This window comes from Paroedura picta, chromosome 5 (assembly GCF_049243985.1).
Source record: "Paroedura picta isolate Pp20150507F chromosome 5, Ppicta_v3.0, whole genome shotgun sequence".
Taxonomy (NCBI): Eukaryota; Metazoa; Chordata; class Lepidosauria; order Squamata; family Gekkonidae; genus Paroedura; species Paroedura picta.
Window position 1 is genome coordinate 83,231,761 of NC_135373.1, and position 16,641 is coordinate 83,248,401.

Here is a 16,641-nt window from a genome sequence, read left to right on the forward strand (position 1 = left end):
TGTTTCCAAAGCACTATCCTTACCACAATTTCTTTATATATTTTTGAAAGGGCCATCTGGGCGGCACTGTCTGGGTCTCGGGGCTGATGTCTGGGTCTCAGGGCTGCTGTCCAGGCCTGTCCGGCCCTCCGAAACAACAGGCAGCAGGCCAATTTGGAAGCACCCAACAAAGCTGGGCGCCTCTAGATTGGGACAGCCCCTAGAGCGCCTGACTCTCCAAGCCACATGGGAGCTCTTGCCCAGCCTTGCAGTCACACAGCCGTTGCTCCAGGGCACCCTGTAGCCCTCCGGCTGCCCGCCACCGAGGCACTTTCTCGGCAGCCCTCTGCCTGTCCCCCATGGAGCCACCTGCTACAGAGGCACCTTCTCTGTGGTGGCACCCGGCACCCCTCCGCCCACCCACCAGCGGTGCCTTCCCCACAGCGGTGCCACACCACCCTCTGACTACCTGTCGCCTTACCAGGCGCTCTCAACGGGCCTGGCCACAAGCACAACGCTCCCCAGCCACTCACTGCCAAGGATGCCCCGCCGCCACCGCCATTGCCCACCCACCCTCTCCACTGCCAAGACGCCAGCCACCAGCCCTCCGTGCGCCCACTGCTGCTCAGGCCACTTCCAAGCCACCTGCCCGCCACCAACCTCGCTGCCGCACCCATCGCCTCCGGTATGTGTCCTGCCCTTGGCCCACTCTCCCTGCTGCTGCCCAGTACCACCCATTGCATTACTGAATGCAATGGACTTTTCGGCTAGTATAATATAAAACATTAGTATAGACACATATAGACACTAGCATTTTATAAAACTGTATGATGTATGATAAAAATATACTGAGGGCACTTCCGCATATTGAAAAAAATAACGTTACGTCAGTGCAGTGGCGTAATGCTATAAAAAAATTGCCATTCCTCACCTTCTGGCTCTCTCGCTTTCCTCTGCCGCCTTCTCGCACTTCTTAGCACTCTGCACGCCTGCTTGAAATGGCAGAGAAAAGCAACATGCTTTACATGCGACTCTCCTCCACCTGTCATTCAAGCCAGACAGCCAATCACCTTTCTCCCTGTTTTAAAGGGCCTGCGGTGGCAGCTATTTTTTTTATATTGGATTATAATTGAGGTGTCTATTGAGACACCTATGCATCTAATCATAGATGCATAGTGCTTTTTTTAATGCCACACCTTTTGGAATTATGAGCCTTGAATCTTTTAAAAATTAATCTAGAGCCCGATTTCGGGGGGGAGTTAGAGAGGCATGATTTGTGTTTTAACTGGAGGGGGACTACTTCTTCTTCTTCTTTTTTTTTGCTTTGCCCAAACAGTTTAATGCCTATTTGTTGCTCCAGGCAGTTTTGTTTAAAATATATATATTTTTAAAAACCCATCCCTGGGAGAATGGAGAGGGACGTGGGTATGAGGGCGGGAACTGGAGGCAGAGAACGCACTACTTCAGCTCCGCATATTTCCTCGGCATGTGGCTTGCTGGTTGCTCTCCTCTAGCTTGCATTACATAGTTTGGGGAATCCTCTTTATGCTATTTTATTTTATTTATTTATTTTATTATTATTATATTTATATACCGCCCTCCCCGAGGGCTCAGGTCGGTTTACAGAAAACAGGGAGGATACAATTCCCCTGCTAGCACTTTAAAATGGAGGATGTAGCTACTGGTATGCTGCTTGGATGCTGGATGTTTGGCGATGTTGTGCAAAATGCCAAAAATATGGCGTCTGCGTATTTCACTTTTTTATCGGATGTGGAATGGTCCTGAAAGTATTGTCAGCACACTGACACAATGTCAACATGCCACAGCCTTCCTCTGAGCATGAAGTTTAATTTAGCCATAAGCATGAGCAGTGTACATTAAGACTAAAAAAAACAAAACAATCCTAGTGTGGTTTGGAAAGGAGATAAGTAAGCCTTATATGGGATCTTGGTGGATTCTGATCTTGTCTTGACAACAGATATGCCCAATGTTAGTCTTTGTTGATACATCTTCAGGAGTAGAAATTGTGCATCATCTTTGCTACACTAATTTGAAAGTACTGATTGTGCAAATGTTAAAGTGTTGTAACTTGCCTACAGCATTTAAGATTTAATAGTAAGGTCCTGGATCATCCCAGTTTAATGCTGACTATCATGCGTTCCTTTGCACTAACTGTGTAAGTCCATCAACTGATCCTCTACAGTGGCAAGGCTCTTATTTTATGAGCTGTTTGAAGTTATTCCCTATTTAAAAAGCAGTATTACAGATGTATTTGTTTCACTGCTCATATACACCTGTGTTGTAAATAACTATAGCATTATTCAGCCAATAATAATGGGTGATGTATTAGACATGTCTGGAAATCCTGTCATTTGGTATCAAAAACTTTTAATGTGGTTAGCACTAACCAACTCGTAGTTTTGTTTCTGCTGATTTGTCCACCACCCTGTTTGTAAGGTGAGGGAAAACTGTTTTCCACTTGATGAAACATACTATGTTGTTAAACATCTTGAAACTAATACAAAATTATAACACAGAACTAAGGTGTCTTCTGTGTTATTTTTTAACTGGTACAATGTAGATCTTTTTCCTATTGGCTGTTTCCTACTAGTGCAAATTTCCTGTATAATCTTTTAAAACTGTTAAATAACAATCATAAAAAAATGATAATCCGAACTCTCCCCCCCCCCCATTCCCTTTCCTCTGTCTGAAATGGCAACTGGTTCCTCTAGAAATACGTAGGAAAATTAAGAATAGTTTTTCTTTGAAGAACTTTAGCTTTCAGCCATCATCTCCTTTTTAAACCCCCTTCATGGCTTCTTAGATCCTGCATTTATATCTTCAATGAGATACATCTATGTCATGGCTGTAGTCCAGAAAATACTTCATAACAACATAAGAAATCAGTATTTTATTCCTGGATATGGCAGCTAGTCATTTTGCTGTATTTCCATTATAACTCTTCAGGTATATTTTCTACACAAACTGCAGAACATATGGTTAGAACATGCACAGTATGTTATTAAAAACGACACTAGATTCCATTCCATATGCTTCACAAATTTTGCTTGAAAGATCTGGACATTTTAAGTGAGCTAGTTCATGATCAATTTCATGTATTCTTTTTATAAGCTATCTCTAGGAGAAAATAAAATATTTTTGTATCTCTAAATTGGCAATGTTTTGAGTACCATAGCTACTTTTAAACTTCCCATATGTTAGCCATATATGGGTATTGTTTATGAGCTAATGGACTTAGCTTTGAAAGTGCCAAAACTTTGATCAGCACAAGTAAAGCGACTGGATAAAAACTTAAGGTTTCATTGCAGGTTTTATACATCAGAGCACATTATTTACATTGTCACAGGAAGTACAATCGTTAATGAAATGTTTTATTATCTGCATGTAGAAAAATAGTACTTAAGAAAAAAGGAAAGATTAGATAACAGGAACATTTGTGGCGGTAGGTTTTAAGAGTACTTTGTGAACTCTTTAACTGGGTTATATATATTGCCTCAGTTTGGCATGTTAAAATTTAACTTTGATGGATCTGAATCAAAAATTAAAACGGTTACTTCTGTACTGAAGTGTACTAGATTTTTATTATACCCCTGCATATATAGTATAACATTTGAAGGTTATATTTTCATACACAGCCTTAAATTTATTTTAAAAGTTTCAGAATGCAAATTATTGCAGTAAACAGCCTTATAATCTGTGAAAGAGGGATTAATGAACTAGGACATTAACTGAAGACCTATTGAAAGCAATGAGACATCCCATTGAGAGCAATAAGAATATATATTGTTTTCTGCTTTATATTATATATATAAGCCCGGGTATGAGAAGATATAGGACCTCTCTTCTTCTTCTCTCTCATAGAAGAAGAGAGGTCCTATATCTTCTCTCTCATATCCGGGCTTGAAGCGGTAGCAAGTTAAACTTTTGAAGTTAATCTGTTCACACGAATTGAAATGTACATGCATAAATATGACCGTTTATGCACGGGGAAATTCACTGCCCCAGCTCCCGTACAGGAGCAGAAATCGGGGGTGGATGAGGCACACCAGGCCAAATGCTCCCCGTGTGAGTGCAGGAAGAGTCAGGGCAACCTGGCACGACTAAAACTCCAGCCTCCAGACCGGCATGAAACCTCCAGTGTGTAAACGGTCTATGTCATGCAAGATCTGCTTCTATTTTTGGAGGTAAAATTTCTCTTTCTTGTTACCATTGGAGTGAGATCATCTTTGTAATTTGTCGGAACTGTGTTTTCCTCTTAACCAGGAAACATCGTAAACCAGGGATACTGCATAAAGCTTTTGTGTTTCCAAGTCAAATGATTTTTTAAAAATTTAATCCAATATAACTTGCCAGAAAAGTTCCTCTTGGGATATTATTCTGGAGGGTCACTGTCCTGAAGGTCTGAGCTGAGCCCAGCCCTGTAAGGGCTGTTCAGCTCTGACTTGCCTGAGAGCAGTACGGAAGGAGACAGCAGTTGTCCCATTGCCTCTGCAGCAGAGACCATTTGGGTGGATGTGCTTGCCAGCACTGTTGAAGTAAATTACCATCATTGCCTCCTGAAGCACCATCTGCTAGATCCAAGTGAGCCTCTCCTATAGTGAAGGTGATGGGCAGTTTATTCATTGCCTGTGCTACAAATTCTGGAGGTTCATTACCAGCTACTGGTGATGCAACCTGGAGACATTAGTTTGCTTGTTGCATTCTCAGTAGAAGCAACTCAACTTTGACTGTAAACAATCAGTTGAAATCATCCAGTACCTTCTGACCAGCCACTCAACTTTGATGTAGTTGGCAGTGCTGTGAAAGGGACTACTGATGTCTTTTCTTGCAGCACTGCCAGTTGCATTGAGGCTACTCGTGGTGTATGCAATAAGCAGTGCGGGAGCTGCTCAGCTCAGGCATGTCCAATGGCAGTCGAGAAGAACATGACGGGTGGCCTGCACCCATGATTGCTTGCTCCTGTTCCATTTCGATTGCCTGATCCACGCCTCAGTCAGGCCATTATCTCTGTTGTTACTAAAAAAGTTTAAAATGTGCAAAATCAGCATCAATATAACCCAGTGTAACCAATTCCAGCTGAAGGGGGGGGGGGTCTGCATGTGTGTTTTTTATTGGTTGCAAAATGCAACTGTTTTGTAATTTATTGTTTTTTATTTGGGAGTGTCATTTTCTTGGAGCATACAAAATGCTGAGTTCCTTGGTGTATATATATTCCTCCTACCATGGCTATTTACACAGGCTGATACCTAATAATCCTGATTAGTATAAGTCACAGGCTTGGAGTTAGAAGCTCAGCATCTAGGTCATGTATAAGCAAGGATATTACCCTGCCGAGAGAGGGAAATGAATCAATTAATGCTTCTCTTCCCCCTTTAATCAGCATAACTGTCAAGCTAGTACAACTCTTTAGTCTACATCACACTAAGAATTTTATTTCTGAGGGAATGGAATATACTCTGTCCTTTTACATTCAAATTATATTTTACTTTAAAAAACCCACAAAATAAATTGTTGCTTGTAGGAAGGGGAGGTTTAGCATGGGTTATTCTAAACATTTCCAGCTTCTCCCATTCGTTGACAGACCTTGTGAACTATTTTGGAACTCTGTCCCTGCTGTCAGCCATGTTAGTTATTATATTGAAAATTTAATTGTATAAGGGCTTTGACACAGAACTTTATAAATTTGTTCCAACTGACCTTGTCTCAGTTATTTGCCAGTGTGGCACGAAGCCACAGAAATTGTTATTTGTTCTCGTGCAGTAGGTAGAAATACTGTGGACAAGGAGATAGAATGGACCTGACATTTTACGTGACTGTAAATGAAGAAATGGCTTTAAGTAAAAAGATTAGTAAAGCTGCTCTCAAATGACTTGCTGCACTACATCTGTTTCCATGGGAGGTTTTTTTTTTTCTTTTATTCTTTGAAAACAAATATTAAGCACATTTTAGAAAATCATCCTTTTCCTTGCAAAATGCTTCCGGAGACACTGTGGTAAAACTGTAATATATTGCCAGTGGGCATTTTACTATACTGTTTTCTAAGCCATAACATTTTCTCTGTTCCCTTCCTTGCTTTTACTTTTTTCATTGAACTTCTGAGCTGAGGAAGAGCTGTATGAGATTTGACAGCTATCAAACTCCCTTAAGATAGTTGCTTCTAGGATTGCCAGCCTCCAGATATCGGTTCTCACAGAGAAAATGGCAGCTTCAGAGAGTGGACCCTATGGTATCTGGGCCCCACTGAGTTCTTCACTCTTCGTTCCCTAAGCACTAACCCCAAATCTGCAGGAATTTCTTGAGCAGGAATTGGCAACCTCATTTAGTCCTAATGAAAGTACTGTGCTTCTGTTTAGTATATACTTTTGTGTGTATTGCCCTTCTTTAGGCCAAACTTCTTATTACTCTGGGAATGCCATGAACAACCTCCTGATTTTTAAAAATCATTAGCAGCTAGAGGAGATGATCATTTGTTTGAGAGAGATATATGGCTCAGTTTTCTTCAGTAGCGTATTTAAGGTATAACAGGTAAGGCACATGCCCTGAGTACCACATGATGGTGGTGCCATCTATTAAAGTTGGACAAGCCATCCTCCAATAGGGATGATGAGAACTCAAGAGATGTACCAGGGAGGTGGGGTGGTGCTGGCCCGACTCCAGTACAACCTTAGGAAGTCACTTGAAGGGTCCTTCAATCCAGCCTCGTGCTCAGTCCAACTCAAGGTATTCCGCCTAGTTTTAAGGTGCAGTACTAGCTGCAGCCACTAGGAGTGCAGAGAATCTCAGTATAGCAAAAAGCCCTCTAGGATCGGTTCCTCATCTTAGACTTCCATATTTCCAAGACTTGCATAACAGCACATACAAAGGAGCCAACACCAGAGTAATGCATAGATCATAGAGAAATGTGATATACAGGAATGTTTGTTAGAAGGTAGTTGTTCAAGAGGTAGTTACTATCACACCAGTTTTGCTTTCCTCAGACAACTCATATTTTTACTATAAATTCTATGTCATGAATCATACTATTAATGCCAGCCAGGTTATGAATTATAAGGCCAGCATTATCTTTCCATTCAGAGAGCAGCGCTAGTGCCATGCCTTTATTCTTCACTACAGTGCCAGAGTTAAGTCATTAATTACGGATGTCAAGCCATTACCTGGTAGCCTTGGATACTTTGAGTTCAGGGAAGGGGCAGAAATGTTCTGGAAATCCCCCCAAACTCTATAGTAGTATCATAGACTTTTGAGGAAATTATGAAGTGTCACCTGATGCACTAAAATCACATTCAGTTTTTCACAGTGATGTTAACGTGTGGCACAATTTCTGCCTCCTACTTTTTCCCCACTGGTCTGGACACAAGGACAGATGGGAGGTGTGAAATGCTGGGGAATCGCCTACCTAAACTATGCAAATGGGATACCTAGTCATTATACATGCAGAGTAGAACACAGCTGTACAATACTACTAGTGGTTTAGATGTAAAAGCAGTAGGACTAGGAGCAAGAAAGGTAACAGGATAGGTGCACGCGGTGCCACTCCCCCAGTTTCCAAACCACCAGAGTATCAATGGCACTGAATGGAACTGAGGAGTTACAGCAACTATGAAATCACCTTGTACATGAACAAAAAGATTACATGTACTCAGGCCTTTTGTGGTTTAGCTGTAAACCTGCATGGTTTTGTGAAAGTACAGTGGTGACAACTACACCATGGCTTTGCTAAGAGATCAGAACAAAACCTGAAGAAAGGATCGTTATTTTGCTTAACTGGACACCTAGGCCCATTCCGCACAGGGACCAATGTTGCCAATTGCTTTCACAAAGCAATAACTGTATTTTAAATAGTGGAATCTCGGTGTTCCGCATACCTTCATTTGTAGTGGAATCCAGTAGCATTTCATTCATTCCCCACAGGTTTCCGGTCTTGCAAGAATCACTAGAAAGGAAGCGATTTTTTTCTGAGCTTGTTCCCGCCCCTGGCCGTCAATCAAACGAACAGCCAACGGCCGGTTGTTATCATGCTCCCGAAAAGCCCCATTTACCTTTAAGCACAGGTTTAAAAAAAAAACAACGCACACGTTTCAACGAATATGCCTTGATTCTTCCTAACGTAGAGACCCATCTAACTGGCGTGTGAGCTGGTGAGTCATCGTTAGCACGCTCCCCTGAATGAAAAAATATCCCCCCTCGCACGGGCGCGATTTTTGGCTGAAATTAAAGGGAACTGGCGAACAGGGGGCTGGGTTGTGCTTGGGGAGTTAGGGGAGCTTTAAAGGACTTCTGTGGAGGGACTGTAGCCAGAGAAGACTTGCTAGGTGAATGAAGCCTCGCTGGTTCGTTGCTTTCCCAGCCCGCTCTGAGGGGAAAAAATGGTGATCGCTTAGCCGGAAGTTCGGAGGAGAGAGCCAGGCGGAGGGTCTTTGTTGCAACCGCAACATTGAGAATGCACATGTCTTTTTCGCAAGTGTTGCAGGTTGTTGGCAAGAGTGTAGCGATTTTCTGAGGGTGATTCCCCAGAAATCGCTACAACAAAGGGATTTTAGCACTAGTGTTGCAGGAGTGTTGCAGATTGTGTGCGACATCATGCAGAACGTCAAATTTGTAGCGTTTATCATTTGTAAGACTTCTGCTACTTTTAACTCATGCGGAATGGACCCTATTGTTGGTTCTGTAGCCACTGGCAGTATTTAATTTAAAATGTTCCTGGCTTTAAATTGACCTTAGGAGGAGCATTGATTTAAGATTAAAGAAGGAAATTACAGTCTGAAAAGGCCTCTTAATTTCAATTTTGGCTGCTTCCACATGGAGATTTTCTCTGCTTTGGCTTCCAAACTGGAGCAAATAAATCCTACATTTCTGTTTCTCTTAGACGTCTGGATGCTAACCACATCAGCTTTGTGCCACCCAGCTGTTTCAATGGCTTGGTTTCACTCAGACACCTGTGGCTCGATGACAACTCTTTGACAGATATTCCAGTGCGAGCTTTCAGGAGTTTGCCAGCACTTCAAGCAATGACACTGGCACTGAACAAAATATACCACATTCCAGATTATGCATTTGGAACTCTCTCCAGTTTAGTAGTTCTGTAAGTGATTTTTATTTGTATTTTCTTTTATTTTTGCATTTTTAGAAATATTAGCATAACTTTTGTCACTTAAAATTTATAGCAGCAAATAAATATAACATGATGAATTTTCACATGACTGGGTTCATTGTAGACTATCAAAAAACTCTTGTCGTCACCTATAGAAGTGCAAAATGGAACACTGTAAATTATATTCATTATGCAGATGTTTGATTTTATATATGGTGCTTGCCTTACCAATAAAACTTACATGGTTCTTTGTCACACTTTCCTGGGATCCATATATGTATATTTCAAGGGTTCAGTATGTACACACAGATTTTGTATTGTTTCACATTGTGTGATTTATGCTTCTACATACTGAATCTGCACACATCGTCAGGATGCCAAGCCCCAGATGGGATGTAGGGATCCCCTGGTATCAGAAATCATCTCCAAACTACACAGATTAGTTCCCTAGAGAAAATTGATGCTTTGGATGCTTATGGCATTGTACCTTACTGTGACCCTTGTCATCCCCAGGCTCAATCTCCAAATCTCCAGGAGTTCCCCAACCTAGGTTCAGCAACCCTATTTCCCACCCCATCACCAGTGGTCAGGGGAACCTGACAACCCTAACACACAGGCTGTTATGGAATGGGACTAGACACATGAAACTGCTGTATACTTGTCTATCAAAAAGAGTATTCTCAGCTCTGACTGGCAGAAGCTCACAGGGGTCTCAGGCAAAGGTCCTTTGCATTATCTCTGATCCACTGCCTGAGACCACTGAGAGCTGCTACTGGTCACATCAAAGAATAGTCTCTTCTGAAAATACTGGAGATTGAACCTGGGAACTTCTGTATGCCAAAGAGATGCTCGGCTCCTGACCCACCCCCACTGCACCTCCAGATTATCAATAGCATGGAAAACAATTCTACACAAATTTCAGCTGCAGCAAGCTGTATGTGTACAAGAAGGTAGATAATAGATTTATACAGAAATTCCTGTAGGTTTTCTGATGCCCAAATTCAAGTATATTTTTTCTTTCTTGCTATTTTTCTCCAAGGCTGAAATTCATTATTTTAGACACAAAAACATAAATTGTGTGTGTTTGTGTGGGTATTGTGGAAAGTGCTATTGCCATCCAGGTGAGGGATACACACACTCACATATACAGATAGCTTTAGCCGATTTTAGATGTGTGTGCTTTACACTGTTTTAATTTATTTTAATTTATAAACAGACCAGAATGAATGGGATGAAATTAATTCAAAAGAAATTCCATCTAAACATCCGGAAGAAGTTCCTGACAGTTAGAGCGGTTTCTCAGTGGAACAGGCTTCCTCGGGAGGTGGTGGGTTCTCCATCTTTGGAAATTTTTTAACAGAGGCTAGATAGCCATCTGAAGGAGAGGCTGATTCTGTGAAGGTAAAGGGGTGGCAGGTTACAGTAGATGGATATGTGAGTGTCCTGCATAGTGCAGGGGATTGGACTAGATGACCCATGAGATCTCTTCCAACTCTATGATTCTATGATTCTAACTTAGAATCATGGAAGAAGCCATACAGGCCATCTGGTCCAACCCCCTGCTCAACGCAGGATCAGCCCAAAGCATCCTAAAGCAGGATCCTAAAAACTTAACTTTGTCATTGTAATACAGAGAAACAAAGATTATTATTGATATTTACTGGAAATAAACTCAGTATAATTGATATACTGGAAATGCACAGGTGGTCATTTTAAAGTTGTGGAACTACAATAATTTTTTGTGAAAAAGTACAACAAAGCAAAAATGAAATAAAGTTTGGGTAAACAAAATTAGCATTGTCTGATACATCCATAGTAGCTTTTGAAGGGGGAGCGGGAAACTAAAAGCTTCTTAATCTGTGTGGTTTGAATTTAGGAGCAAAGGGAATAAATGACTTGTGAAAGCATGATTTGCATATAAGCATGCTTTCCTGAAAAATAACTTTCTTTAACCATCAACTTGTTTGTCCCAAACTCCATTCTGTTTTGAATATATTCCTCATTTGTGTTCTTAATGTCCCAATACAGACATCTCCATAACAATAGAATCTACTCCCTGGGAAAGAAATGCTTTGATGGTCTCCACAGCCTAGAGACTTTGTGAGTTGACCTTTTATTTGTTGTGCTTTATTTTCAGTGTTTTCATTGACATTCTGCAAAAAGCCTAACAACCAAGTATGCTTTTGAGATTACTTACAGGCTCAAGGTAATAATTCCTGATCACTACACAAAGATAGAATATAATCTATATACTATAATATTGTTGTTTTTTGTAGACAGTAGAGTAGAACAGTGTTATTTCAAGAATGGAAATATTATGAATAATAAATTCTTGTTATTCTTACATTATTATTGATCCTGTAGAGATCTTTTATTCTGGAAAAAGCCAATAATATGTTCATATTTGTTCCTATATATTTTAATGCACATTACTTTAGACTATATTGGATTATACTGCCTATCTCAATGTTCTTATCTTGGTTTTGCTAATTGTTTTGAAAAGCATAATTGCAAATACATTCTGCAAAAGTCATTTGAGAAATATGATGTGATTTGGAGGAGGAGAATCCTCTTGTTAATAATGATAATAATGATAATAATGATGATGATGATGATGATGATGATGATGATGATGATAATAATAATAATAATAATAATAATAATAATAATAATAATAATAATAATAATAATAATAATAATGGTGAAGAGTCCATAGTAGCAAGATTAGGTAAAACTACCTGGGTGGGCCATTAAACCCAATCAACAGTCCCATCCCAAATTATTTTACTGCAGTCACAGATTCTCTATGAGGGTTAATTCAGTTATTTCCAAAATTGACAGGAATAAGTGAGAAACCCATGAGAATTTGGGGGAGTGTCTAATTTTCCCAGGTTTTCTCTCCTTCTTGCTTTTCCACTTTGCCTCCCACTGACAATGCCTGCAGCCCTTCCACTTTCCTTACTTCCCCCTCACCCACGTAACTACCCTGCCTTTTTAAATGTTTTTCTCTATGTCAGCCTCTACCACCACCACCACCACCACCCTGCTCCAGCAGTCACTTGCTCACATACCTTTTCTATTTCCCTCCCCTGTCTTCAGGTTCCCTTTTAATCTTTTTTCTCTTCCCTTCTCTTGCTTAATTTTCACTTCCTCCTGTGTTTTATCTTTTTTGCCTCTCCAGTACAACATCAACATTAGTGAAGGCTTGGAATCTTCAGTGATCAGTGAATATTGCCTACCAGCCATCCAAAATGGCCATTGAGATCTCATAATGTTCAGTTCAGTTTTTTTCTCAAAGAAGGAGACATTGAAGAGTTGAAAAAGCTGCTTTTTCTACCCTGCTTTTTACTCTGAAAAAGTCTCAAAGCTTCCTTTCCTTCCTCTCTCCACCACAGACACCCTGTGAGGAAGGTGAGACTGAGAGAGGTCTGAGGGAAGTGGCTCAAGGTCACCCAGCTGCATGTGGAGTAGTGGGGAATCAAAAGTTCTCTAGATGAGAGACTGCCACTCTTAACAATTACACCAACCTGGTTTTCTATGATTTACTGATTCTTCTATGCCTCTGTGATTTGAGGAGGACAACAATTTATTTTTAATTGTAATATTTTTCTTCAAATTAAGATTTGTAAAAACAATTCTCTCTATTTTTGATCTGCACTCTGAGGCCATCATTCAGAGTTATACTTGACAAGCAGAAACCACACAAGTACTTATGGGTGGTATCTTATTTTCCTTGTATCCCATCTCACACTATGTCTTCATTCTCTTCATTGGCGATACCCAAAGCCTCTCTCCTATTCAACTTTCTCTTCTTTCTTCTCTCTGGCAGCCTCTCTCCTGAAAAATCTGAGCCAGTTGTGTGGCAACCATCCCCAGGCCAGGTTAGATCCAGTTGTGCAGTAGCCATCATTGGTAGGCTAGGCCCAGTTGCACATTTGCCACTGCAGCAGGGCTGGGCACACATGTGTAGATAGTGAATCTTCATGGATTATTGGCAAACCTCTTGCAAGTGAGTCCTCCTCCATCAGGGATGATGATTAGGGAGGAAAACAAGACTCTTTCCAAAACAATTTTGGCCTCCCTGTTCCCCATCCCATGAAATCCAATAAAACTTAAGACCAGGGTGGGTTTTTCTACAAACATGAAAGAATTCCCAGGTTTTCAGAAAAATCTGAAATCTAATACACATATTCTGCAAACCTGGGTCTTTTTTCAGGTTTGTAGAGAAAATCCCCCTGTCTGTAGGTTCATTTTCCTTATCAATTCATACTGTGGTCACATTCAGAATTAGATACATTGATGACTGCAGAGAGCTGCATTGATCTGAAGAAAGGTGAAAAGCAGAAGCACATAATACCTTTTCTTAGGACCAGTCAAAAAACAAAGATAGTGTTAAATAATTACTTCATGCTTCTGAAGGTATCCTGATTAATAGGCCTATAAATACAATGAAGGTAAGATAAAACTATAAACAAATACTACAATAAGACAGCAATACATTGTATGTCTACCCTAACTAGTGTCTTTTTGTTTAATCTAGAGATTTAAATTACAACAATCTAGATGAATTCCCCACCTCTGTCAGAGCACTCAGAAGCCTGAAAGAACTGTAAGTATAGAATTTCAAGCTGTTAATTCCTTTATCTAGTCTTATTTAAGTGATAATCACTTTTTCAGTGTAACTGAATGTTCTGGAAATATTGGAAACTGCAAGTTCTTCATAACAGGCTAGGAAAAAGAAAATTAATTCTGGCTCTACAACTACAGTTCCTTCCTAACCTAGGGCCAAATGACATATAATGCTGAAATATCACAGTTGGAACTCCAGATGTAAGACGAACAATGCAATCCTAAACAGTGATACATTCTGCTAAATGCTTTGCAATCAATTAATTTCAGAGGCTATGGCTGTGTTTAGGATTGTTGGTCTTTTAAAGCAACCACAGGGATCAGGGTTTGGATCAGAAACATGACAGTGAGGAAGATATTAATTTTTCACTACTTCACATTGTGTTTCTTGGACCCAAAACACCACCCCCAGGCTGATATTAGCCTTAGGCATAAAAAGACAGGCACAATATGGTGTCTGCCTTTTCCCATTCTACTGTAACTTAAAGCAGCCCTGGGAGATGGCACAGAGGTGAAGAGATAAACTTGTTAGGGCCTTGATCCATGAGTTTTTAGAACCAAAATACATTCTAGGAGTTGTAATCATAGAACTCAAATATCACTTGTATTTTAGTCTTTAGCATTGCTGTAAAAAAACAAGAAGAAATTTCCCCTTAGCACTACAAGAGGAAAAGAAGAATGGATGTCTTTCTGTTGATGAAACGGGATAATAACAGTCAAGCCAGACTTTGGACCAAAATGGCTCATCACATGTGGGAGAAAAGTGTGGCTGTTCTGAGACTTGATAGCAAAAAGCAGTATTGAAAGTGATGGTGTATATGGACATATTTGCAGCTAGTGGAGAAGTTGTAATCTTTGACAATAAAACAGTATATTTCTAAAGTGGGCTTTCTAAACCAGGGTTTAATGAAACCTTGGGGTTTCTTGACAGCTCTGAAAGGGTTTCCCAAATGAGTGGGAGTTAATTAATTATAAATATATATATTAATTTATTAAACAATATTGGGTGATATGACCATATATGGTCATGCCAACCCCCCCCCCAAAAAAAAAAAATGGCCAAGGATGGACCTGGAGGGGATGGCAAAGGAAGTGGCCCTGGGTGAGCATGTCCACAGATATGCTTCCAAACCATATTCTGTACTATCATGCCGCTTCTGGAGTTGTTCAAAGCCTGAAGAAGGTTTCAAGGGTTTCTCAATAGTAGAAATATTAAGAAAGGCTGTTCTAAGGTTATTTCCTGAGTTCTGGAAGCATTATGGTTCCTGGGATCTAACATATAATATTATTTACTGAATTGCAGTTTTGCAGTTTGACTATGGAATTGTCACAATAGTATTGCCATAAAATATGTATCTTTAAATATTGAGACAATGTACAAAAATAGTTTCAAGCTCTCAGTAACACCTGTATACACATTACGGTGGACATGTGTATGGTCTGTATACGACATATATATTATTTGTCTTTATAGAAACATTAAATAAATAATTCTTACATTACCTTAAACACACATATGGTTGAATGTGTGATTTAAACCTAATATTTATCCAGGTTCTTTATCTGGTTTAGTTTTAAAATTACCATGTGTTGACTGCTTCTTGCAAACAATGTTACTGGCTTCTGATATACATTCATTTATTAGCTGGCTACATTAGTTAACATTCATATTTGTTATTTTGGTAAAGGTTGTCTGGTTTAGGGAGTGAGCTTAGATTTGCTAAGAATGAGGGAAAGAATCTGAAGATGATTTGATTGACAGGGAATGTTTCCAATGCACAGTGTTAATAGGTCTTTGCACAGAATAGATGATTCCTGATAGAACTTCCTTTCCACCGTGTTTCTATCAATCAACAACTTCAGGAGGATTTTCTTGATTCCTACAACCAGCATTTCTTTGACTGAACTACTTATTTTCTCTTTATTACTGAATATTTTCATATTATTTCTGGTACTTTGGATGTTACAAAGCCACTGTGGGACTGATTATGTAAGGAAAATGATGTTCATTTGCTATTTTTGACAGTGTTGGATAAAATGTTGCCATATTTACCACTACTCTTAGGATCTCCCCTTATTGCCCTGCTCCTTTCAGATTAATTTTAAATTCTATTGTAGTACAAGTGTCTAATTCTCATCATTGCCATTTCACAGGAAACAGAAAGATTAACTTTTTCTAGAACTGGTGACCAATTACTCTTTATCTGTATTTCTGTGGCAAGGCTGTCATTCCTATAGATCAGAGTCCCTCATAGTAGCATAAGGATCTGTAGCTGGGAAACAGGCATGGCTTTTATTTAAAAGTCTGGGTTGCAAGATAAGGTCTACCAGTATCACAGAGGAAATAAACTACCAGGCTTATTGTTCTCACAGGGACATGTGTCTTTGAAAGCTGAATGACAGACAGAGGAGTAGCAGTACCCCACTAAAGTCCCTTCCCCAAACCTCACCCTTCCTAGGCTTTATCACAAATCTCTAAGAATTTTCCAGCCAGGATGTAGCAATCTTAACAATATGATTTTCCTCACCATCTTTTTGTCATGTCGGGTCATTGAGAGCCAGTTTGGTGTAGTGGTTAGGAGTGCGAACTTCTCATCTGGCAAGCCGGGTTTGATTCTGCGCTCCCCCACATGCAGCCAGCTGGGTGGGTGACCTTGGGCTCGCCATGGCACTGATTAAACTGTTCTGACCGAGCAGCGATATCAGGGCTCTCTCAGCCTCACCAGCCTCACAGGGTGTCTGTTGTGGGGAGAGGAAAGGGGAGGCGACTGTAAGCCTCCTTTGGGTAGAGAAAAGCGGCATACAAGAACCAACTCTTCTTTTTCATACACTATGAAAAGGTGGAGGAGGATTTCTAGAACAAGAGGATGGAACCATGCAGAGGACCAGCTGGCTTCCCACTGGTCTCTTGTCGCTGCAGC

The 16,641-nt window shown here is 40.3% G+C and overlaps 1 protein-coding gene across 1 annotated transcript in view; it reads left to right on the forward strand.

The window, feature by feature from the left end:
* Positions 1-16,641, forward strand: part of LGR5 (leucine rich repeat containing G protein-coupled receptor 5) — a 96,766-nt gene that overhangs the window by 48,487 nt on the left and 31,638 nt on the right. Inside the window, exons 5-7 of the mRNA XM_077338818.1 lie at positions 8,867-9,082; positions 11,120-11,191; positions 13,632-13,700. Of these exons, the coding sequence (XP_077194933.1) occupies positions 8,867-9,082; positions 11,120-11,191; positions 13,632-13,700 (357 nt within the window). The remainder of the gene's footprint in view (positions 1-8,866; positions 9,083-11,119; positions 11,192-13,631; positions 13,701-16,641) is intronic.